The sequence below is a fragment of the Carya illinoinensis genome, chromosome 10 (assembly GCF_018687715.1).
Source record: "Carya illinoinensis cultivar Pawnee chromosome 10, C.illinoinensisPawnee_v1, whole genome shotgun sequence".
NCBI lineage: Eukaryota > Viridiplantae > Streptophyta > Magnoliopsida > Fagales > Juglandaceae > Carya > Carya illinoinensis.
Window position 1 is genome coordinate 35,506,578 of NC_056761.1, and position 26,286 is coordinate 35,532,863.

The window sequence follows — 26,286 nt, forward strand, 5'->3', positions numbered from 1 at the left end:
ATGAGAAGAATTGAGATATTTTTAAATCTAAATAAGTAAACGTCTTTTTCAACGGCAGCGTTATTGTCCAATGTTCGAACACGAAAAGTTATAATTGCGGCCTTCCTTCCAAGACAATTAGCAGCATTGTCCAATGGGCACGTGCAGTCCATTTATCCAATGATTTGAGAAAATAATGTCTAAAAGATTTATAAAATTAAATTTATAAATCGAGATTTGATATTGTATATTTAATTATAAAATTAATTTTATTATAAAATATATATTACGTATCATATGAATTTATATAAATTTATGGATTTTTGTATATATTGTAATCCATTTATCCAATAATTTATGAAGAGAAAGTACTTATATAGTTTTAAAGAGATTTTATAAAAATAAATTTATAAAATAACATAATTTAATGTGATATATTAAATTATAAAATTAATTTTATTATAAAATATATCTAACTTATTATATGAATCCGTATAAGTTTATGAGTTCATTTTTATAAAATTTCTTTATAATTAAAACATTTCCCTTTCATAATCATCATTTTCGATAAAAGTTTTGTGGTGGATTTTTGTCAAATAACTAAACAAATATAAAGCCAATATAATTATTTTTTTTTTTAAAAAATGGGGTAAAGTCATTTGCTAAAATATTAAAAATACTTCGCTCGACGTGACAAAAATATTTCTTGGGTTTGTTTGTTAGAGGAAAAATAATATTTTCCCTACACACATTTTAAAGAAAAGTAAATAAATTTAAAATTTATATTAATTTTTTAATAATATATCATCTCTTTTTAAATAAAATATATATAATTTATACGCCTTAAAATTATATTAGCTATTTATCTTTAATCTAGTTAGAAAAGCCACGACAGTTGGATCTAAATCGTGACGTAAGGCCTACGGTTGGATCTAAATCCAAATAAAAGGAAAAAGGATGCGTGATTCCCAATTTAAATTAAAAAAAAAAATAAGAAAAGCATCTTACACAATTATGATATTAATTTAAAATTATAAAATAGGAGATCAGGGTCGCCGGCCTTTAATATATGCAAAACAAAGTAAAATAAATTAGAAATAGACATCCATTATAAAAATAAAAATAAAAAATAAAAATTAGAGATAGACTTATTGCTTCGTTGGCAAGGGATGGCAAACATTTGCGTGTTGCAATTAACTATTAAAAACTTGCATAAAAAAAGTATTATGTTTATACTTCTCTTTGTATCATGTTTATGGAAGGAATGAAACTTGCATTTAAAAAAAAAAAAAGTAACTATTAAAAATGGAATCTCAAGGAATATTGACACAGGGTGACTATTTAAAGTAATATAAATATAAGAAAAGGGCATACATAGTTGACGATCCTTTCCCAAAGGTTATATCATGAGGCTTGATGGCTAGCCTTTATTGGCCAACCGAGAGTTACACTTAAAAGGGGTCTAACCCCTCTTCCTTAAAATATGACACGTGCAGCATGTACAGAAAATCTCTCTAAAAAAAAATTATTTTTAGTCCTAACATCTAGGCTGTGAAATTTGTGAGTATTGCTTTAGTATTATCATATAGCACACTCCACCTTTGATATAAGATGATATCAGATGAACAACAATTACGTCAGAGAATCTGTGGAGTAACCGCACTAGATTTACGATTTAACAACGAAATAATATCGCTTCTGTTATGTTTTCTAATCTAGTATTTCTTATATTGGTATCAGAGCAACCGATTGGTTGTTTTTTATTTGTGTTTCCCATTCATGTTGTATTTCATTTATGAGATTTTTTTTTTATTCACGATGATATGTAACCATTGTTGCCGAGGTTGTTGGCTACGGTGGTAGCAGGTAACGCGAGTATGCTATGACCAGACACACAAGTGTACCACCTTGTGTTGTGTGATGTAAGTAAGACAACGACGATCATCTGGGTGCATCATTGCTACATCGCATGTGGTGCGCACTAACTCATGCTATGCAATACTATCGTGCGCAGGGAGATTTGTTGTGTGACGATAACCATTTGGTGTTCCACTGACATGGTCATGTCCAAACGTTGCACTATGTGCAAGGAAGAAACAACATTACTATTGTACGTAGGGAGATTTGTTTCGGCCAAAGTAGCAGCATACGTGGTGCTGCATAATGAGCATCACCGTACATGAAGCTGTGCACCAGATTTGCTTCACCTATCATGTCTTGCACCATGAAGAGCTACTTTGAAGCACAACCAAGAGGCAGAGCAACTGGCAGCATCACGCTGCATTGGTTGTGGCTCTAAACATGCCATGGAGTCCGCCGCATTCTACTATAAAATGCAAGTTTGGGTGGATATGTTGGTGCCGAGAAGCGAATCACTGTTACTTTAGCTCCAATTAATGCCACAAAACCCAAAAATTCACAGTTGTCTTTAAACTGTGATCTTTCACCAATAATTTACAAGAACATGTATATTGGCTTCTCCACCGCAAATGGAACATTGGTTGCAAAGCATTATATTGTGGGATGGAGCTTTAGAATCAATGGCCAGGCTCCAAAACTTGATCGCTCTCGACTTCCCTTCTCCCCACTTCTCGATGTTCCTCAGTCGGGAGGTAAAAAGAGATTGAAGTTTTTTACAATTGGGTTGCCCATGATTATAGTTAGTTTAGTTGTGGGAGCAATTTCAAGTTTAGTTTATGTCGTACGAAGGAAGAGGCAGTTTGCAGAATTGCTTCTGGACTATAGATGTTAGCTGTTATGGGCTAGGCCTAATTGGACAAGGGAGGAACATGTCCCTCTAGTTACCCTGCAAATTCCTACCATGTGGGCATAGCGGGAATTTAGTCACCCATAAACTTTTTGTCTTCCCTCCTCATAAATTCCATCGACGATGCATATTCCCTCGTCTTAGGATAGGGCATGATGGTTTTGTGTCCATGTCTTTTCACTTCGTGAGGATCGTGGGATTTGCTCTCTATGTTTCCTCTCCGATGAAATTGTCACCCTCTTACTTGGAGTAGACTAACCAGCATCAATTCCCTATTTAAACCCTCAGTCCTGGCCTTCATCTCTTCATTTCTACCAAACCTCTCTCATTCTTGCCTTTTCTTTGGAAAATTTTCACATTCTCCCTCTCCCATGCCTTATTCCTTAAGAAGCCCTTACCCTTTTCCTCCTTCAGCGTAGATGGCACCCAAAAATGCTTCTCGTCCTTCGTCTTGAGGCTCACGTTCGTCTGAAGGGATCTTCCTAGAACCAGGGATCTTCCTAGAATCCCTTAGCCCCTGATTTTTCTGGGGTTCAAAACAACTCTCAATACTTCAAGGGGTACCATTGGTTTGTAAGTACCTCTTCGTTGGACCTGAATATGGTGAGAAGCTCCTATGAAGGACCCTATTTCCTTGTTTTGGAGGCACTCGAGGCCAGTAATGGCACCGTCGACTTGGATGGGTTTGTCGAGAAGGTCGTACTATTTCCCTCCATGTTTGTGAATTTCTTGCAACTTCCTTTCTTTTGTCTCATTCAAGACGTTTTGCACTATCTCGAGCTGAAGGTGAGCGAGCTTGTAAGTCATCGGTGACTAGCAGTAGCACTCAACCTGAGTAGGAGTTCTCCCTTACATTTGAAGGCCCTGGCCAATCTTCGTAGGCTTTGCCCTCTACCCTTCTAGGTGACTAGGTGTCGATAGGGAACCTTAGTCGAGATAAGGAAGTGCTTGAGATTGCCTTCTTCTTAGCTTTCTTCTAGCCTGCTCCAACGGCTCTCGTAAAATCGATGTGTCATTCGAAGAAACAATTGATTCCCTATTTAAACCCTCAGTCCTGGCCTTCATCTCTTCATTTCTACCAAACCTCTCTCATTCTTGCCTTTTCTTTAGAAAATTTTCACATTCTCCCTCTCCCATGCCTTCTTCCTTAAGAAACCCTTACGCTTTTCCTCCTTCAGCATTGATGGCACCCAAAAATGCTTCTCTTCCTTCGTCTTGAGGCTCACGTTCTTCTGAAGGGATCTTCCTAGAACCCCTTAGCCCCTGATTTTTCTGGGATTCAAAACAACTCTCAATACTTCAAGGGGTACCATTGGTTTGTTACTACCTCTTCGTTGGACCTAAATATGGTGAGAAGCTCCTATGAATTACCCTATGTCCTTGTTTTGGAGGCACTCGAGGCCAGCAATGATAATGTCAACTTGGAGGGGTTTGTCGAGAAAGTTGCAATATTTCCCTCCATGTTTGTGAATTGCTTGCAACTTCCTTTCTTTTGTCTCATTCAGGATGTTTTGCACTATCTTGAGTTGAAGGTGAGGTAGCTTGTAAGTCATCGGTGACTAGCAATAGCACTCAATCCGAGCAGGAGTTCTCCCTTACATTTGGAGGCCCTAGCCAATCTTCGCAGGCTTTGCCCTCTACCCTTCTAGGTGACTAGGTGTCGATAGGGAACCTTAGTCTAGATAAGGAAGCGCTTGGGATTGCCTTCTTCTTAGCTTTCTTCTAGCATGCTCTAAGGGCTCTCGTAAAATCAATGTGTCATTCGAAGAAACAATGGGGACCTCGCACACCCCATCCCCCGTTTCCCCTGAATGACAAGTTTGTGGCACATACCATTGCTCCTAAGGCAGCTGTCGACTCAGTGGTATATGCATCTCTCGAGGATGGCAGTAAGGTCAACCATTGTACTCCCTCTATAGGGCCCGAAGGCTAGGCGCCCACGTTTCCCCATTACCTAGGGACTTGCCTTTAGATGTCTCCTTGGTCGTGGACCTTAGCGAGGATAGGGTATCCATACTTTCATCGCTCGAACCAGAGATCACTTCATTGGCAATTACTATTTCTCAGTATTTAAAATTTTAATTATAATAATTTGAGTTTTTAATTTTTTTTAAAAAAAACTTGTACTATCAATTTCTTAACATGATCGACTTTAAAAGACATGAAGAACTGAACCCTTTGCAAACGAGTTCCATAATTTTTTGTTTATCTGCAACATATTTCTTTCGAAAATTTGCCACTGAACCAAACAAAAACCTCACAAGATACAAAAGAAGGGGACTTCACTACGTACCTAGCTAGTTTCCCTTCTGCCACTGAGAAGGGAGAGGAGAGAACTTAAAAGTTAAGTAAAACTAGCATGCACATCTCTGGTCCTATTGAAAGAATAGGACCTCATCTTGTCATGGGAAGAAGCTGCAGAGGAGTGCAGAAACTCCTCGAATCCCTCCACATGACCCTTCCCTCCATTGTAATCACCTGGCGTCCTCAAGTCCTCCGAGATCTCAGCCTCCCCTTCCAAATATCTAACCACTTGCCTCATGCTTGGCCGTGCGATTGGAGCATTATTTGAACACATTAGCCCCAGTTTCAACACCTTCAACACCTCATCCCCATCATACTGCCCATTCAGCCTATGGTCAATCACATCAAGGACATTTCCTTCTATGAATCTGTCCCACACCCAATCCACCAAACCCAACTCTTCAGGCATCGCCTGGTGCTCAATGGGCCTGCGCCCGCAAGCAACCTCGAGCAAAAATGCACCAAATGCAAACACATCAGAACATGTGGTGGCCTTGCCTGTTCTAGGCAGCTCTGGTGCAAGATAGCCTAGAGTGCCCACCACCCGAGTTGTGCTCGGGTTCGTACCGTGTTCGCACAATCTCGCAAGCCCGAAATCTCCTAATCTTCCGTTGAGTTCACTGTCGAGCAATACGTTGCTAGCCTTCACGTCTCTATGAATCACAACCTGTTCGTAGCCCTCGTGTAAGTACAGAAGCCCAGAAGCGACTCCCTTGATGATCTTGAACCTTTGCTCCCAACTGAGGATTTCTTTTGGCTCATCAAACAAGAACTTATCTAAGCTCCCATTAGCCATAAAATCATACACAAGAAGAAGATCGCCTCGTCTACGACACCAACCCAATAATTGAACCAAATTCCGGTGACGAAGCCGCCCAATGCTAGCAATTTCCGCCACGAATTCACGCAGACCCTGTTTGGAATCGTGCGAGACTCTCTTAACCGCAACTTGGGTCTTCGAATTTGGAAGCGTCCCTTTGTAAACTTGACCGAACCCACCATGCCCAAGTAGCTCTTTTTCTCTGAAACTATGGGTTGCTTTCTTCAGTTCTTGGTAAGAGTACCGATGCGGGCCAAGTTCGAGTTCCCATTCTTCGATTACGTCGGCGTTTTTTATTTTCCTAAACAGGTAAATCGAAATAGAGATTGCAGATACTGCAAGAACAATAGCTGCAACAGAAACTCCTACTGTTAGAGCCGTGTGCTTCTTCTTGGGTCCCGGTAGCGAAGGCAGTGAAGAGAGATCAAGGGCGGGAGCTTGACCGTTAATCTTGAAGCTCCAGCCCAATATGTAGTGTGAGCTAGCAAGCAAACCCGTTGAAGCAGAGAACCCAACGAACATAAATTCTTCAAGGATCGGAGAAAGATCTACAGGAAATGACAAGATTGGCTTTCTGGGTTTTACAGAAAATGGCGAAATCGTAACATTGACAACATGTTCAGCCGAATCGTAGTCGATCCACGCTTGAATAGGTTTCCCACTCTTGAGGTAAAGATCTTGTTTGGTTGAATCATCGGTGAAATATGCAGCGGCGGCGGAGGCGTTGGATTGTAAGCTATTGATGTCAATGCCAACATGGTTGTCGTTTATGTCTCCGAACTCGAAGTCTCGGACAGTGTCGAATTCAACTGCGAAGAGATGGTTGGAGAAATTTCCGACATCGCTGGCATTAAGGAGGCCCAGGTACTGGCTGGGTAGAGCTTTAAGATCCTTGGAGGTCGAGATTGTGAAAGCCAGGCCATGGCCTCCGAGCTTCGGGTACTCGGGGACAGTAACAAAAGCAAACGAGGAGGAGAAAGAGAAAGCCTTACCGTTGGTGGAGTTCTTGAACTGAAATAGAGAGGTATGGAAGGCATGGCCTATTAATCGACTGCTCTCGTTGGTCAATTTAAGAATGCCTGGTTTTTGGATTTCGGCGATGCCATTCAAGGTTATGTTGGTGCCCACATCACTAAATCCAGGAAAGAACAGCTCTGTGATCTGGGATGAAACCGGAATTGAAAGAAAGATAAAAGCAGAGAGAAATCGAAGAAACGTGGCCATAGTTTAACGCAAGAATCAAGGCATTTAGAATCCTGAGAGGGTTTAGGAAAACAGAACGGCTAGACGCAGTCGGTAAATATAAGCGAGATGCAAACGATTATAGAGAATGAATAAAAAAAAAAATTTTTATGTGAATTTTATATTAATTTATTTTTTAAAAAATGACTGCATGCCACTTACACAACACAACTTAAATATCATTTCTCTTTAGAAAATAAAATCCAAATATATGAGGTTGGCGAGGTAAGAATTGTATAGGCACGGCGAGTAATAAATTTTGAAGTGGTCTTGCACAGCCATACTGCACATGGCTCCAGATGGAAGACCTGCCCAAGGTTTCGGTCGCCTCGGGTGGTGGTTTTCCTTGTTTTATTAATGAACCATACACGCCAATTTAAGGAAAGTTACGTGGGATTCTACAATATTAATAGAACATATGCATGTCAAGTATTTAACCAAATGTACGTGGATTTTATTATATAAATTTTTTTTCGTCATTCTCACATCACACTTAATTTTTAAATTTTTAAATTTTTTCTCTTTCTAAATCTTTAATATTAGGATTATAAGTAGAAGAATTTAATTAGTTTAAAAAAATAAAACATAATTCAGCTTCATGAAAGACATTCTATTGCTTGGCTCTGTGTCTTGACTCTCCAGTGTTCACGTCTACTCGACACCCACATCCCTCCACCTTCGTGACTTCGTTCCTGCCCGGTAGGGTAGTCACTTCCCTCTCCGGCTCCATTCTATTTCCATTTGGCCCATCTGACAACTATGATCGTGGGTCCGTACGCGTACAAGATTGGAGACGAGGAGACTCGAGCCCTGACCATGAGTTACTCTCACCATCATTGCTGTTGGACAAGATGGTGTGCCGCACTTCTTATGCCGTCCCTTATGAGGTGAGCTTGCCTCTTCGTCCATCACAGATTGGACCTTGGTGTTATAACGGCACATGCACTCCATTTATCCAATAATTTGAGGAAATATTGTCAAAAAAATTTCTTATATGTTAAATTATAAAACTAATTTTACCGTAAAGTATATATAAATTTATTAATTTACTTTTATAAAATCTTTTTATAATTAAAATATTTCTCTTTCTTAATAATTATTTTTTATAAAAGTTTTCTTCATAGAGTTTTGCCAAATAACTCAACAAATGTAAAGCTAATGTAATTATTTACTTTTTTTTTTCTTTTTTCACGGGTGTAAAGTCATTTGCTAATAAAGAAAAAATGTTTTGCTCTGTGTGACAAAATATTTCGCTAGTTTATTTGTTTGTTAAAAGGAAAATAATATTTATAATTTTAAGATGTATAAGTTTTGTACACTCATTTAAAAAAAAAAAAGTAAATTTAAGATTGTAATGATGAAACCCAAGAGGGAAAGGAAGGATCAAAGTCCTAGCAGAGAAAAGAGTCTAGAAGGTCTGAAGGGGAAAAGTCCCAAATGTACAAAATCCTTTAATCAGTAATAGTCCTCCAATTGCAAATAAAATGGGTAAAGTATTTATACTACTGTACAAATAAACACTAGTTTACATGACACATATATTAACATATAAAATATATATGCGATAACTCCTTTAAAGTGGAGAGTAGATGGAATGTATCTAGGGGGAGTTCGGTCCGGTCCGGGGAGATTTTGCAAACTGGACCAGACCTACGGTCTAGGGTTTTTTCACATTGGACTGGACCGAACTTCATAAGGACCGGGGCAGTCTGGTCCGTTCGGTCCACCCTAGACTTTTTTTTTTTTAATCTAATGACATTTTGTTTAATACTTATGTAATTATATTGTGATATATTTAATATATATACATATGGTATACTATTATATATATATATTAGTAATACATTAATACTATTAGTCTATTAGTATATAGTAAATTAGTAATAGTTATTAACTTATTTTCTATAACTAATAATACACTAGTACTAATACTATTATATAGTTATACTAATCATAAATTACTAATAACTAAATCATTATAAGTCTATAACTATATATATTTAGTATCAATGTATTATTATACTCTTTAATGTATAACTACTAACTATAATATATAGTACTAGTATATATCAATATATTAACAAATTATAAGAGTTATGGTATAAATTATAATATATCATATATGTATAAAGTTATAATAGTATTATTATAATTAACTTAATATGTAATATGTTAGTATTAAATTACTATAACTACATAAAGTATTAGTAATATAGTATTTAATATAACTACATAGAGTATTAATAATAAGAGTATTTTACTATTATTTAATATAGTATGGCATAGAGTATTAATAAATGTGTGGGGTTTGAAGAGATATAGTAATACTATTATTACATATAGTTATTAGTTATATGTATTAGTAATATATATCTATTATTATATATTACTAATACATATAACTAAGTTACTAATATATATTATATATATTAATAATACACTAATACTAATACTATTAGTCCATTAGTATATAGTAAATTAGTAATAGTTATTAACTTATTTATTATAAATATTAATACACTAGTACTAATAGATAATAACTAATGACTAGTATTACTAATTTACTATATCTCTTCATTGTCTTCAAACCCAACACATTTACTAATACTCTATGTAATATTATATTCATTTATTAAATAAGAGTAATACTCTTATAGTCTTATAATCTTATTACTAATACTAGCATATTAGATATTAAGTTAACTAATACTAATACTCTTAGTCTATTATAATCTTATTACCAATACTAGAATATTAGATATTAAATTAACTAATACTAATACTCTTATAATGTTATTACTAATATAGTAATACTAGCATATTAGATATTAAGTTAACTAATACTAATACTATTAGATATAATTATAAACTTATAATAATTTAGTTATTATGAATTTATGATTAGTATACTGTATAACTATATAATAGTATATTAGTATTAATTTAGACTATTAGTAATTTAGTCTTAGTATAAAATTATAAATATTAACCTATTAGGTTATATAAAAATTATAAAAATTATAATTAATTATATACAATTATAAATATTATATAAATAATAAAATATTATATATATTATTATTATTCAGTCCGGTCGGGACTAAAAAACCCCTAGACTAGGACCGGACCTACTCTTGGTCCGGTCGGTTTTGCCGGTTTGGACCGGCCGACACTATCCCCTAAATGTACTCCCATCTTGGTGATTAAATTTTGAAACTATTGATGACCAAGAGATTTGATCAACATATCAGCAAGTTGATGATGAGAAACTAAATGAAAGTCCATCACACCAACTTGTATTTTGTCACGGATGAAGTGACAGTCCAGTTCAATGTGCTTTGTCTTTTCATGGAAGACTGGATTAGCAACAATATCTAAAACAACCTAACTATTATAAAATAACTAAGCACTGTTAGGATGTGATATGCCAACATTAGAAAGTAATATAAGAAATCAGATAATTTCATAAATAGTGTAAGCCATCAAACGATATTAAGCTTTTGCTAAAGGATGAGAAACAGTGAATTGTTTCTTAGTCTTCTAGAAATTTAAAGAATCCCCAAGAAAAAGATAATAAGTACTTGTAGAGCAATGATTGATGAAGCTCAATCTAAATTAGCAAAGGCTTTAAGGGACAAGCAGTTAGTAGCTAGAAAGAAGAGACCATGACCAGGGGTACTCTTAATATATTGCAAAATTCTATAAGCTGTTGTGAAATGAGGCTACCTGGGTTGAGCCATATATTGACTGAGGCAATGCACAGAATAGGACAAATCTGGTCATGTCAATGTAAGGTAAAGAAGTTTGCCAGGTAGTCTACAATAGACAGTAGGATCAAGAAGTAAAACTCCTTCTTCTTTACCTAATTTGATATTTTGCATCATTGGAAAAGAAACTAGTTTAGTAGTAAGGAAACAAGAATCTTAAAGAATTTCTAAAGAATATTTAAGTTGACATAAATAGATCCTTATAGGAGATCCAGCCACTTCCAAACCAAGGAAATATTTAACCTGACCAAGGTCCTTAAGCTTGAATTTGTCATCAAGCAAGGACTTTAACTGCTCTGCATGCACACCATTACTAGCTATGAGAATATCATTAACATAAACAAAAAGTGCAATGAAAGAGGAACCGGTAGTCTTGATGAAAAGAGAAAAATCAGGTTTGGATTGCACAAAGTCCAAGTCAAGAATCGAAGTTGAGAACTTAGAGAACCATTGTCTTGAAGAATGTTTCAAACCATAAAGAGATTTGTTGAGTTTACAAACCTTGGACCCCCCTCCCCTTAATAGTAAAACCAAGAGGCAGTTGCATATGTACTTCTTCAAATAAATCCCTATGCAATAATGCATTATTAACATCAAGTTTAGTAAGATGCTAACCCTTGACAGTAGCAATAGCTGGTAATGTTCCAACAGTAGCCATTTTAGTTATTGGAGAAAAAGTCTCAAAATAGTCCAAACCATCCTTTTGGGTATAACCCTTAGCAACCAATCTTGCCTTGTAACGTTCTATGGGACTATCAGCACGATAGTTAATTTTCTAGATCCATTTGCAGCCTATGAATTTTTTATCAGGAGGTAGAGAAGTAATAGTCCATGTATTATTATTTTCCACAGTTGTTATCTCAATAGTCATAGCATCTTTGCAATGAGAATACTTGATTGTTTGATGATAAAACTCAGATTCAATATCAGTAGTGATGGACAAGGTAAAACATTTATGAATAGAAGAAAGACGAGCATAAAATAGAAAATGTGAGATATCAGTTTTGGTGTGTGTCAAAGTAGGGGAAGAAGAAGAACTTAGTACAGGATCTGATGAAGAGTGAGAAGAAGTAGAAGAATTAAAATGAAAATTTTGCAAGTGACTAAGGACTTTTCTGACTCTAGTGGATCTTTGAGGAGTGTGAGAAATTATAGGAGAGATGGTAGGTGGAGGGTTATTATGAGAAGACGGAAGAGAAATGGAATGTTCTAATAATGTAGAATGAGGTATTGTTGAAGGCACAAAAGATGTACAAGGAAATATTTTTGTACAAGGGAAAGAATTTTTGGAAATAAAAGGAAAAACATCTTCATGAAAAACATGTCTAAAAACAAAGCATTGACTTGTGTTGAGATCAAGAAGTTTATATCCTTTGATTCCAAAAGGATGACCAAGAAAGATATAAGCACGAGCTTTAGGATCAAATTTGGTTCTAAATCTTTGCAAGGTTGAGGCAAAATATAAGCAACCAAATGTCCTAAAATGATCATATGAAGGGAAAGATTTAAACAGAATTTCAAAAGGAGATTTCTGGTTTAAGATTGGAGAAGGTAATCTATTGATAATGTAGGTGGTTGTTAAAATAGAATCACCCTAAAATTGAATAGGTAAGTGAGACTGAAACATTAAGGTTTGGGCTATATTAAGTATGTGCTGATACTTTCTCACCACAATAGAATTTTGTCGTGGAGTTTCAACATAGCTATGCTGTTGTAAAATGCCTTTAGAATCAAAACATGAAGAAAGAGAAAATTCTATATTATGATCAGTGCGAAATTTGTTTATTTTAAGACTAAATTGAGTTTGGATCATTTTAAAGAAATTTTTAATTATTAGTGGCACTTCAGACTTATGTTTAAGAAGGTAGACCCAAGTGGCACGAGATAAATCATCAACAATAGTAAAAAAAAAAAAATCTGTAACTTTCTACTGTAGGAATAGAGTATGGTCTCCAAACATCATAATGCACAAGATCAAATAGAGCATTAGATAAAGGAGTAGTATGAGGGAAGGATAATTGTTTTTGTTTAGCTAAAGGATATGCCATACTGGGATCGTTTGGAACATGCAGATTAGGAGAAAATTTATTCACAAACAACATTCTTGAATTTGAAGGATGACCAAGTCTATTATACCAAAGTTCAAACAATGATTACATGGATAATGCAAAACAAGTATGTAAAGGCATGTTATTAATAGAGCAAGCATTATATGAGGCAGGTAAAAAGGTAGGTTTAGGAGGGAAAAGAAAAAAACCTGGTTGCTGCAGTATATAAAGGCCTCCTTGTTGTCTACACACTTTAATCAGACTCCAATAAGTCGGGTCTTGAATGAAATAAGAGTTAAAAGAAAACAAAAAATAACAAGTGAGTGACTGGGTAAGTTTACTAATAGAGATCAATTTGAATATGAAGGAAGGAACACAAAAAATATCATTTAAAATGAGATGTGCAGAGACTCAAACAGAACCAATATGTGTGACAAACACAGATTGGTCATTGGGAAGCTTAACAGGGGAATTTACAGTATTGATAATAGAGGTAAAACAATCAATAGAAGGAACCATATGATCTATGGCTCCTGTGCCAAATATCCAATAGTTTGAATCAAAGGAATTAGATGTTGTGAAAGAAAAAATAGAACGATTAACATTGTGAGAAAATATAATAGAAAAAGAGTTTGAAGTGGCTGCATTAACATCATGACAGGACTTATAAGAATTATTTGGAGGATGAAGCAAGGACAACAACTGTTAATACTGAGCCTCAGTCAAAGAGAAATGAGAAACAATCGAGGAATCGTTATCATTAAGAGCAATCTGATTGACCACAGACTGTTGCTTAGGCTTTGGTTTGTATCTCGATGGAAATCCTTGCAGCTTATAACATTTTTCAATCACATGATCAGTGATTCCACAATGTTTACACACTGGCGTTTCCTTTTTGGACAAGGATTTAAGAGATCTAGCAACATTAGTCTTACATACAAAAACATGTGAATCAACATTTTGAAGAGTAACAACAGAAATTTCGGGTTGTTGTTCTTCTTGTAAAACAAGTGAAAACAGTTTTTTAAGAGGGGGGCCTTTATCTGAACACGAGCAAAGGCAAAGGGTTCTTTCAAACCCATTAAAAACTATAAAACATGCTCTGGTTGAACTTAATATGTGAACGTATGTACTGTTCCACAAGAATAAGTGGGAATAGGTTTATAATTTGCTAACTCATCCCAAAAAATTTTTAGGTGAGGAAAATAGTGCTCACAGAAAGCTGCCCTTGAGATAGGGCAAAGATTGATTTATGTAATTGGAAAATATGAGGACCCTTTTTTTTTGACAAAAACGTTCTTTAAGATCCAACCAAATCTCATTCTTTGTAGTGATGTACAAAATACTAGCAGAGATATAAGGAGAAATAGAGTTTAAAAGCCAAGATATCACCATCTAATTGTAGCAAAGCCACGAGGAGAGAAGTGAATCAGTCGAGTTCGAGGCTTTGAGGATGGAACCATCGATGAAACCAAGTTTATTTTTCCCCAATAGAGCCATGGCCATGTAAAGATACCAAGTATGATAGTTGTCACTGACGAGTGACTGAGTAACAAGAAGAATATTGGGACTATCACTAGGATGGAGGAAAAATGGACTGAAAGAATCCTCAGAAACCGATTTGTGACTCAGCGCCATAAAAGAAAAACTTCTAACCATATAACAATGAAACCCTAGAGGGAAAAGAATGGCCAAAGCCTTAGCAGAGAGAAGAGTCTGGAAGGTCTGAAGGGGAAAAGTCCCAAATGTACAAAATACTTTAATCAGTAATAGTCCATCAATTACAAGTAAAAAGGAAAAGTAAAGTTTTTATTCTATTGTACAAATAAACACTAGTTTACATGACACATGTATTAACATATAAAATATATATGTAATAGAGATCCACATAAATATATATATATATATATATTTTAATAATGGATCGCGTTTTTTCTAAATAAAATGTGTGAAAGTTATACACTCTAAAAGTGTATTCACTGTTACTCTCGTTAGAAAAGCTATGACACTACGCGATCTTCGTCGATAGAAATCATGATGGAAGCCCTACGGAGAGAAATGGGGTCAGGCACGCAAAAGAGAATAGCAAAATGACATAAAGTCGAGTTTTTCACCTATCATCGACAGAGGCCAATAAAAAGAGATTAGATCAGCCAAGAGAAAGGAGACCTTTGGGTGATTAGATGCGATTCTTCAACCTCCAAATGAAAGTTTCAATTTTATTATTTTCTCCAACATTAGGGATCACTTATCTCATTTATACAATGAGTTATGAGAGACCATAAAAGAATGTAAGATGGGTAATGATACCATTACTACCTATTACTATCTCTCTACTACCCAAAGCTCACGTCTTTTTCTTCTTTTTTTTTTTTTTTTTTCATCAAACGAAGGGCTTATATTTTCATTTTTGAAACTCACAAACTCATACATCCATGCTCCTCTCCTCTCCTCTCCATATTGGGTTGTTGTCCTTCTCTCAAAGCTTTCCTTATATTTGTTGCTTTCCAAACTACATACTTTTGTTTCTCCTCAAGTTGCAAAAGAGAGACATCACTTGTAAGCTACAGCTTCTCATCTATTCCTCATACCACAAGTAATTACAAATTGATAAGCCAATTTTAGTAAATTCACTAACATCAGATCCTTTGAGCTCTAAGAGTTTCTACACAGTAAATAAGAATCAACGCTACAAAAAATAACATAATCAAAAAACTCACATCAAGTTGGAGGGCGCCCAAATGATATAGAATCTCAAAGAAAATACTTGCAGCATAAAATATTTTTGTAGTATTCCTATAACAAATAGAAAATGATAAATGTGCTTGTAAACTATTGGGAGAGAAAGGGGCTTTTGGTCAATGCTGTTTACTGTAGCTTGGGGTCAAAGGGGAGAGCTCACATGTGAGAACAATTGGACGCGAGGGGATTCTACTTCATTTCTCATTGCTAGCGCAAACGGAGACAGGAGACATGCTTCAAAAGCTTTTGTTTCAATCAAGGCTAAAAATCTTTCTATAATAATAAGTGTCTATTTCAATGTTACATGAATGAAGAGTAAATTTTTAATTCTATTTATTTATTCTGTGTGTATTGTGTAATCTCATTTTTAACCTTCGTGTTGTGCTTTTGTGTCAGTGTAAAAATAGATGTTTTGGTCTTTTACTATTATCTCAAACAGTTGGCTTTTTTACTTTTTTTTTTTTTTTTTCTCTTTCATCTTTTTACTTTTCTAATTTCATATCTTTCCAAATGTCCTTTCGTATTGCTTTTTGCTTTTTTCAAGACGTCAACATGGGATTTTGGTCCAAAAGGGCATAGGTTTTGGTCCTACTCGTACTCGCAGCTGTCCACCACCCCCTGTCATCTACTCGCCGAATATATAAAGGTAGGCTTTTGTAGGTTTAAGCACAAAGGAAGAATATATAAAGGTAGAGAGAGAGAAAGAGACAGGGAGAGAGAGGCAGAGAGGGAGGAGGAAGATGAAAGGTGTTTCCAAAATAAGGATAGTGATAGAGTTACCACTCTATTACCACTCATTTACTACTTAAGTACATTTTAAATTTTTTTTATTTTTATTTTATTTTCTTTTAAGTATTTTTTTAACATATTTAATCATTAAGAAAAAATTTAAAAAAATATAATTTTATTAATACTCACTTCTTTAATCATTAAGTAAAATAAAAAATTAAAAAAAATCAAATACAAAAAGAGTAGTAGATAAGTTGTAGTTGAGTTGTAATAATATCATTTTCCTTCCAAATAAATGATTGACAATCATGATTTCCTGCATTTTGTTTTTATTTTATTTTTTATTTTTCAATTTAAATAAACACATGGTATGCCATGTGCCATATTACTTCAAGCGGTAAACTTGGTTGGTAGTTGTAGCATTACCCATATGAATATATTATTATGTATTTTCTTTTCTTTTTGTTTTACTAAGGGGGAAAATAATAAGGTCTGCCATGATTTTGGGCAGTAAAATAGTCTATTTTTATTTTATTTTATTTTAATATTTATATATTATCAATATAAATAATTTTTAAAATATAAAAGAGAAAATTTTTATATTTATATAATTTTAGAATTTTAAAACCCCCTTGCCTACGTTTGAGGAGTATAAACTGGGATGTTTTAGAAATAATTTTTATCTTATCTCATTTTACTTTTTTTATAAAATATAATTTAACTATAAATATAAATATTTTTAAATTAATTATTATAATTTTTTTAAACTTTTAAATAAAAAATAAAAAATAATTTATTTTTTAAATTTTAAAATAAAATTCATATTAAAGGAAAAATACACAAAAATAATACAAACGTTACTCTCGCATACGTTTGAGGAGTATAGATTGGATGTTTTAGAAATAATTTTTACCTTATCTCATTTGTTTTTATCAAAAATAATTTAAATATAAACATAAATATTTTTAAATTAATCATTATAATTTTTTTAAACTTTTAAATAAAAAATAATTCATTTTTTAAATTTTAAAATAAAATTCATATTAAAGAAAAAATACACTAAAGCAAAGTCCACCAGAAAATAGAAGTCTAACAAGCTAGAAAAGTACAATAAAAATAAATAAAAACTAAATAAAAACACTATAGCTCAATTTATTAAAATAAAATAATTAAACCTAATAATAAAATAATTTAAAGTAAAGAGTAATTTAAATGTAAAATAATAATTAATATCAATAAAGAACATTAAAATAAATTTCATAACTGATAAATTATAAAATAATACAATGAAAAACACGTTAAAATTAAAACAACAGAGCCACTAATTATATTAAATAAAATAATCATTTAATTAAAATATATGAAAATACAAACAAATGAAAATAATTTTATTTTAGCATGTATGTTATTATAATGTGTATGCTACTTTATTTTGGCATGTATATTATTTTATTATTAGGTTATTTTCTCATAACTAGAGCAAACATTCAAGGGACGTTTGCTCCTCTACTAGTAAATAAAAAAGCAAGCAACGTGGGCTTTGGGTAGTAGACGGGTAATAATGGGAGTAAGTGTATCATTATTCTCGTAAAATACTATTATTTATGGTGGAATTTTCCTCCAAATGACACATGGATATAAGTCATATGTGAACCACTTAAATCTATATATCTCATTCAACATTTATATTTACCGTATTTATATTCTATTTACTACGATAGATGTGACGCCCCCAAATTCCGTTTGGGATCGGACGGACATTTGAAGCGTCGAAACATACAACACAAGGTTACCTGCCCCCGTTCATGACATATAAGATGCAATGTTCCTAACATGCATCTAACATTATGCAATATTCGCAGCGGATAATTTTTTTCTTTAGCAATACTATGCACCAAATTGAAAATATTCCAAATGCTTAAAACATACTTCATACATGAAGACTCATTGAGTAGATCACAACACTAGTCCAAAATGGTTATGATCCAAAAAATACTAAAGATGTAACTCCATTGTACAAGTAGTAATTTACGTTAACTACTATATTAACATTGACGTCGCACTATCGCTTAGTCAACTGTGTCTAGTTGATCAGCTCCTGATTCTCCTTCAGGTCCTATAACAAGATCTACCATTCGGGAGGAATGGTAGTTGGGACTACCACAGTGAGATTTGATTACAAATCTCAGTAAGTTAACAAAAAACTTCCACACAAGCTAATGATGCATGCATGACAGTAAAACCATAAATGCATAATCAAATTCATAAGTAATTAAAGTATAACTTGGCGTACAACATAGCATAATTGACATAACTTAAATTGAAACATGAACTGAATTTGACTTGACATGAACTTGATCTGAAACTTGACTTAACATGAAAAATACATACTCCACAGTTGTTGTGGCCCCATGTATTCTACGTGTAAATACATACTCCACAGTTGTTGTGGCCCCATGTATTCTACACAAACTTGACTTAACATGAAAAATACATACTCCACAGTTGTTGTGGCCCCATGTATTCTACGTGTAAATACATACTCCACAGTTGTTGTGGCCCAATGTATTCTACAGAAACTTATTCTTTAACTGCTTAAATACATACTCCACAATTGTTGTGGCCCCATATATTCTACGTGACACAATTGCTGTGTCTCACGTAGTGTATGCGTCACAATTGCTGTGACCTCATACATAAGTAATCAAGATGAAACGTGACTGGAATACGAAATGACTGAAGCCCTGACGTAACATAACGTGACTTGAATAGAACTTGAAATACATGACCAAGTTGAGATAGAAATATTTCGTAACATTGCATAACATATAATAGATAACATATTTAACATAACATATTTGCAACAGTGAATATTACATGACTTGACATACATGTAATAGATGGCATACTTAGCATGACGTACTTGTAAGGTACAGTAATACATGACAAAATATATTATGTAACAGATAAAAATTGACGACAGAATAAATTCTGTATAATAGACAATTACGTGATAACTTGGCATGGCATGACATATATGATAACATACATACATACACTGTAGTTCCTTTACTTAGCACACATATACAGTAGACTGCTAGTAAGTTAAAAGCTAACTTACCTCGATCTCCGCGTTTCTTATAAAATTTCAAGTGCGACCACGAGAAACTGTAATTAGTGATTCTAAAAGTTAGAACTAAATCACTAAAGATTTGAAATATGGAAAATACTAACTTAAAGAGTAAAATTTTCATTTTACTCTCTACATGTGGGAAAATGACCGTTTTACCCATAACTTAAGGATTTTGCATACTAACTCCAAAAGTTTCTAAAATTTACATTCCTCATGTAAATTTTATCCTAAACTTAAATATCAATTCAGAAAAATTTAAAACAAAACACAACTATGAAGAACACACTATGGCCGAAACATCCATAGGCCATTTCCCTTGATTTTTGTTGCAATTCCTTCCAACTTCAAAACTCATGCTTAAACCAAAATTTTGCAACAAACATATTCCAATCCTAAGTTCAAAACCATACTTAAAACATCCATTTAGAAAAAGCTAATAATCAACACCAAACTTTTTTGTAAAAAGATCCAAGCGCTTGAATCACAAGTTTTGACCTTAAATCAAAACATCTCCAAGAATTTCAAAAATCAAATCTTATTTCTAACATATTCATAATATCATCCTAACATAAACCATGCTTTAAATCATCAAACTAAAGTCACCAAAATCACAAAATAACATTTGGAGTTTTTGGTTTTACACTTAGTCCAAAAACAGAAACTTTTTCCTCAACTAGTTTTGATAAATCTCTTGATTTATGACTTATAAATATATAATCTTAAAACCAAACCATTACATGGTTTAAAAAGATGTCCTAAAACATATATAAGTTTTTAATTCAAGATCACATGGTTAGAAATTAATCAAAACATAAATTTAGCCAAGAATATCCACACTTTGGCTTATCTGAATATCTCTTTGCATAAAATTTCATATTTTTGAAAATAACATCAAATATTTTCAAAATAATAATATAACATGCATATAAGATGTTTAGGATCCTCCAATAAAATTATCAAAGTCATTAGAATAGGTTTAGACCACCAAAGAGTTAAACTTTCTCAAAACAGAAACTGTTTTTCCTCTTCCAGTTTCTAAGTTTCTAAATCTAAGAAAATCTTTCATCAAAACCTTTAATCATGCAAAAATCCTCAACCAATATTCATATATACATGTTAAAAATACTCCATAAAAAGTTCGGACCAATATCTATCCATTAGCTTGGTCAAAAACTCCAAACTACAACATATTCTCCAGTTTACCTCCCAGAATGACCTTTCTATAGTTTACACAATATTTTACTGACCAAATGATCTTCAAATGTGGCAAATAATATATCCATGTAAACTAAACTCAAAAAGGAACAACTTATATGAAGGAGACTTTATGATAAAACACTTACAACAGCTTCAAAATTGGCGTGCAAAAGACCTCCTAAAAGCTGTCCGAGAGAGAGTGTTTAATATTCTTTCAATGGAAAGTGTAAATGAAGATAATTTCGTGGGGAGAGGTGGCTGGAGATACTTATGGATGAGATATGGAAGAGATGAGGCTGGAGTTGAGAGTTGAGTGTAGTTTTCTCCTACCCAAAATATCTATAAAAGATTATCTCATAATATTTTATCCAATAGTATCTACAAAAAATCAACTTAAGATATTTTTATCTAATAATATCTATAAAAATCAACTCAAAATATTTTTACCCAATAATATTCATGAAAATTACCTCAAGATATTTCTTTTTATCCAATAATATCTACAGTTTTGAACAGACGTTTTGTCTGAAAATATGAAAAAATGTTATTGCGCCATAAGACTTTAAATAACCCTCCGAGTCTAATGGCACAAACCATAATACATTTTGACACTTCTAACTATCTCCAATAATCAAAAACATACTTCTGATACCATAGTAAATAATAACGCTAACTATGTAGTTAGACAAAAACCTATACGATTAATGGATTCGTGAAAACTTATGGGGTTTTCACGAGGTTTTTAAAGTTAATAGAAATTTCACAATTGAATTTCTAACGGGCTGTTACAATAGACGTATGTATAGATACCATACTGTCGCTCCAGACCGCCTTTGTAGGCTTCAAATGCATCGACTAAGACCCAAATCACCACCGTGGGTTGGGATTGACTTTTTCCCTTCCGGCTTGGTGGCTATAAAACACACCTTAACTGTCAACAAATATATTTTTATGTAATATGATATGAAGTGCAATTGGTGTGTCACTTAAGAAAAAATCTAGTTACAAGTATAATTGTGCACTAATATGTGCACCAATCTATTGTGATTGGATAAAAAATAGATTTTATTAAAAACAGTATTAATTTAAAATTTAAGTAAAAAAGAATCAGTATTAGTGCGCGATTTTGTTTGTATGTAGCAGAACTCGTCAATAAAAAAGAATAACTTTATCTTACAAAAAGGTGCGGTTTGGTTACACAATATCTCATCTCATCTCATCTCATTTTATTTAATCATTATAATTTTTCAAACTTCCACACAAAATATAATAAACGATTCAATATTTTTAAATTTTAAAATAAAAATTATATTAAAGAATTATATTTTAACAATATTTTATTTAATATTTAATTTTTAATTTTTATTGTTATTTAATCTGTCTGAGATTGTTATTATTGTAAGTAAATAATATAAAATGGAAGAGGGTCGGTCCCTCAAGCTCTCGTATTAATATATGCATATTAAATTTTTAACTTTTATTGTTATTTAATCTGTCTGAGATTGTTATTATTGTAAGTAAATAATATAAAATGGAAGAGGGTCGGTCCCTCAAGCTCTCGTATTAATATATGCAAAACAAAGTAAAATAAAATATATAAATTATATCCCTTATCGCCTCATTGGGAAGGGATAACATGTACCCCACAACTCGAGGCCCAACACTGATTTTACATCATGGACGACATACGTCCATAGATACGTGTGTTCCTAAGAATTATTGAATACGGGGAACCTTAAGGAATATTAACCACATGGGTGACCCAGTGTCATTAATTAAATAAAATCTTGCACAACCAAGGAAAATAAGCATGTGATCTTTGCCATTTGCTGAAATAAAAGACATGATAAATCAATAAGAAATGCTTGGTCCATTGATTGAATTACAGAAATAATGAAAGCAGCACTCTAAATATGGGGGATAGAACAAAATAATTTTTCTACTTAGTTAAATAACGTATTTTTCATTTAGTAAATTGAGATTCATGCCCATTTTTTCAGGTTTATGCGCAGTAAATATATTCAAATATATGAGCGGAACAGTTCTGAAATTTACAGAGACAACCATCAACACTTCAAGCTGTATGGAGGATCAAAGTTCGCCGCATTGAACCTTGGTGTACAGGAAGTTTGAACTGTTGGACTGCTCTTGACTGCAGCCAAAGAATTATTAAAAACTTAAACAATCTCTCTCGAAAATCCTTTTCCCATTGTGTATAAATCCTAAAGACGGATGAAAAGTTCTCATCAAGGCAAGAGAAGAATGAAGAACCTAAGCATAGAAATTTCCACTTCGGATGGCATCTTCGTTTGCATCTCCGAGAGCTGCTTCTTTCAAGTACTTTTCGGACAGTCGGACTTTCTTTACATTTTCCTGCTCTTGAACCAGCATGTTTCCATACCGGAGGAGCTTCTGCAGACTCATATTTGGTTGCTCGAAGGTTGGAGGTCCCTCCTTCGAGTTCACAAGCTGTTTCCCAACATTTTCTACCCCAACACTTGATATCCATGTCCTCACTTTATCATCATAGGCTCTTGCCCTCAGGGCACCAAAGAAGTCTGCACACATTTGAAAACAAAATGTTAAAACTATCAGATAATTTGGACTTCTTTTTTTCATCTCTCGGGTCTCATTCAAAAGCATAAGATCTCAAGTTTCAACCGCCCAATTAAAGAGTGTTTGAAGTCCACTTTTCGTATCCTTGTCTTAGTTACCAAAGTTCCTTTGAATTCTTGCATGGTTCTGTCTGGCATCTATTCCTTCTTTTGTTGTTCTTATTTCACTATTTATGATTTATCAAACAGACCCCATGAAACACAATCTAGTGCTAAATACTAATCAAATCAGATACACTAATTAGTCCAATACTTACCTATGGACTGTCCGGGGAAAGTGTCGACAAGCTTCACTATGTCATCCTCGGGCACACCGTCTGTCCGGAAGATACCTGAGCAGACACCAATGCAGTCATCCCGAGTTGGTGCCCAGTAGAACTTTTCCATGCGACCATCACGTATGAGAGGGGCATACAATGTTGAGAAGTCATTTCCAGTGACAATAATGGGGACACGAGGATTCTCCTGCTTGTTGTACATGCCAGGAAGCTGGACATTGGTTGGGCTATCGGCAATGTTCATAAGGGTGGCATTCACCATCTGATTATTCACGGTGTATTGTGTTGTTCCTCCAAGCCTACCGGCTCCAGCATCGAGATCGTTGATGAATAAGCAGCACATTTTCCCTTTCCTGATGATATCTGCCGCTTCACGATATCTTTGCCTGATCAGTTTTGCAGGCTCTCCAGCGTTCCCACTTTCTAATTCTCCAGCACTCATCGTGATGGGGCTGATTCCCATTTTAGCAAAGACAAGCTCGCATTGGAATGATTTCCCCTGACCTTTGCCACCCCAGATACCCAAGATGAGAGGAACCTGTAGCAATTATTCAATATATCTCTGAAATAATTTCAAAAATCATGTAGCCAAAAAAGGAAAAGAGAACCAAACCTCCCTTCTACTATGAAATATTCCACTACCAACCTTAATGTTTGGCAAGTTGAAGAAGTTCTTGGTGATGTGAATAACAAGCTTGTCCATGAATGCAGGAGCGATGTAAAACCCATCCATGTTGTTATCAAGGTTGAATCTGCAGAAGAATTCAATCGTGTCGGATGTTCAAAGTCTTAGGTCCAGTCTAAGCCATAGAATTAAAAGACGTAAACCATCTAATTCGTCCTCAAACAACAAAATACAAATGTATATTTACGAGATTCTAGAAATTGCTAACTCAATCTCTGTAACTTGAGATTTTAGTCACTGCGGTTAAAACACGAGATCCTGGAAAACATGAAAAATCAGAAATCAATTGTACTGACAAAAATCGAATAACTTACCGGCGAAGACCAACGCTAATGTAATCATAAGAGCTCATGACAGCATAGTGAGTCCCGGAACCCATGGGAGCTTGGAAGAGAGTGTCCACCATTCCCTTTCCTCGAGTGATGTCCTGCTGATCGTCGGAACTGTCAGAGGCTAAAGCCCCCCATCTATCCTTGGAGCTCTGCTTCTGCTCATCGTACTCTGCTATAACCTTGAAATTCCCAAAAGATATCTTCTTGTAGGTGATCGTGGAGGTCACCCTCTTCATGCTTTTGCCCAAGAATGCCGACCTTGGAACCGAAACTCCGGCCAAGGACCTAATCAACTTCCCCTGCAAAACACATTGTTTTCATTTTATGATATCATTGATCCCATCCAATAATTTGAACAAACCCAGAAAAGGAAAATTCACCCATACGTCTTAGAAACAGGAGTAGAGTTAAAACATTTTAAATGAGAATAAATTAAGAACAGAGGTGTACTAAAACTCTGAAGCAATACACGGAAATTGATACGGCACTAACTGAATTTTTCCATGAAAACGACAGAAACGATTTAACCAAAAGTGAGAAAATTCAAGTACAATTCGGTGAAAACCAAGTACGAAGGAAATGGAGCAGCATATGGGACACAAAAAGCGGGAGGGAAAAACAGAGTACCGGTGCTCTGTTAACAGCTACTGCAGCTGGAACCGAAGCGGACATTGATTACAGAAGGTTGCAATGGAGTGGGAGGCTTCAAGGGTAGAGACGTAATGGAACTGAAAAATTTTTGGAGTGTCGTCTATAAGGAGAAGAGAGTGCAATGTGAGAGGGACTTTATATATATGTATATAGCATGGGTGTAAGCTTCTGCTGAGGAAAGCGAAAGGGAAATGGGAATCCTGTGGATTGGCTTACGATTTTCCCAACGGCTGCATAGATGGAATTGGCTGTATTAGGTGGCTCTTGGGTGACTGGATCGTGGGCTATCATCACCGTGGGCTATTTCATTATCCAAACATACCTAGTCATCGTCTCCTTGTCGTCGATCTTACTTAATATCCAATGATTTAATGATTAATAACGAATTGTGATATCCAGTAATTTAATGATAAACAATAAATTATTTCACTAACCCAAATTAGGGTATCATGAGACTTTAATCGGATGGCGGGAAATTTTGAATTATATATTAATGAAGATTTTAGTCAACCTAGTCTTTTTAATAAGAGGATAAACATATTTTTAATAAATAATATTTGCAATCATAGAGTAAGTAAATATGAGAGCCACTTGAAAAAAATTAATTTTTTAATCATAGACTCAACTATTTTTTAAAATGAATGTGTAGAGATTGCACAACCCATAACTATATCTAAGAGCATTCACATTGAGTTTCCAGTAAAATTTCCTATAATTTAACTAAAAATGACATTTCCTAAAAGTTTATTTTTAAATTTTACTCATCTTTCAAAAAATTCTTACATCTCATTCTCTATATTTTCTCTATTATATTAAAATAATATTTCTCTATTCTTTCTTTATTACTTTTTTCTCACTTTTATTTACAAACTTAACTAAATATTTTTTTGTTATGTTTTGAACTATTACTCTAGTAAATATTTTAAACAAAAATTTAAATTATATTTTTGTGGGTATGATAATATGTTTAAAATTATTATTTTTTTATACTTTCGTA

The 26,286-nt window shown here is 34.0% G+C and overlaps 1 protein-coding gene and 1 pseudogene across 1 annotated transcript; both read right to left on the minus strand.

The window, feature by feature from the left end:
- Window positions 1-4,897: 4,897 nt before the first annotated feature.
- LOC122278180 lies at window positions 4,898-7,170 on the minus strand (annotated as a pseudogene).
- A 15,638-nt stretch (window positions 7,171-22,808) lies between these two features.
- On the minus strand, window positions 22,809-25,406 carry LOC122278806 (ribulose bisphosphate carboxylase/oxygenase activase, chloroplastic-like). Its single transcript, XM_043089008.1, has 5 exons — window positions 25,266-25,406; window positions 24,621-24,937; window positions 24,268-24,373; window positions 23,601-24,159; window positions 22,809-23,286 (listed from the first exon to the last, which is right to left on the minus strand). Exons 1-5 carry the CDS (start codon window positions 25,308-25,310, stop codon window positions 23,000-23,002), a joined length of 1,314 nt encoding a protein of 437 aa, XP_042944942.1. The 5' UTR covers window positions 25,311-25,406; the 3' UTR covers window positions 22,809-22,999.
- Between the last annotated feature and the right edge of the window lie 880 nt (window positions 25,407-26,286).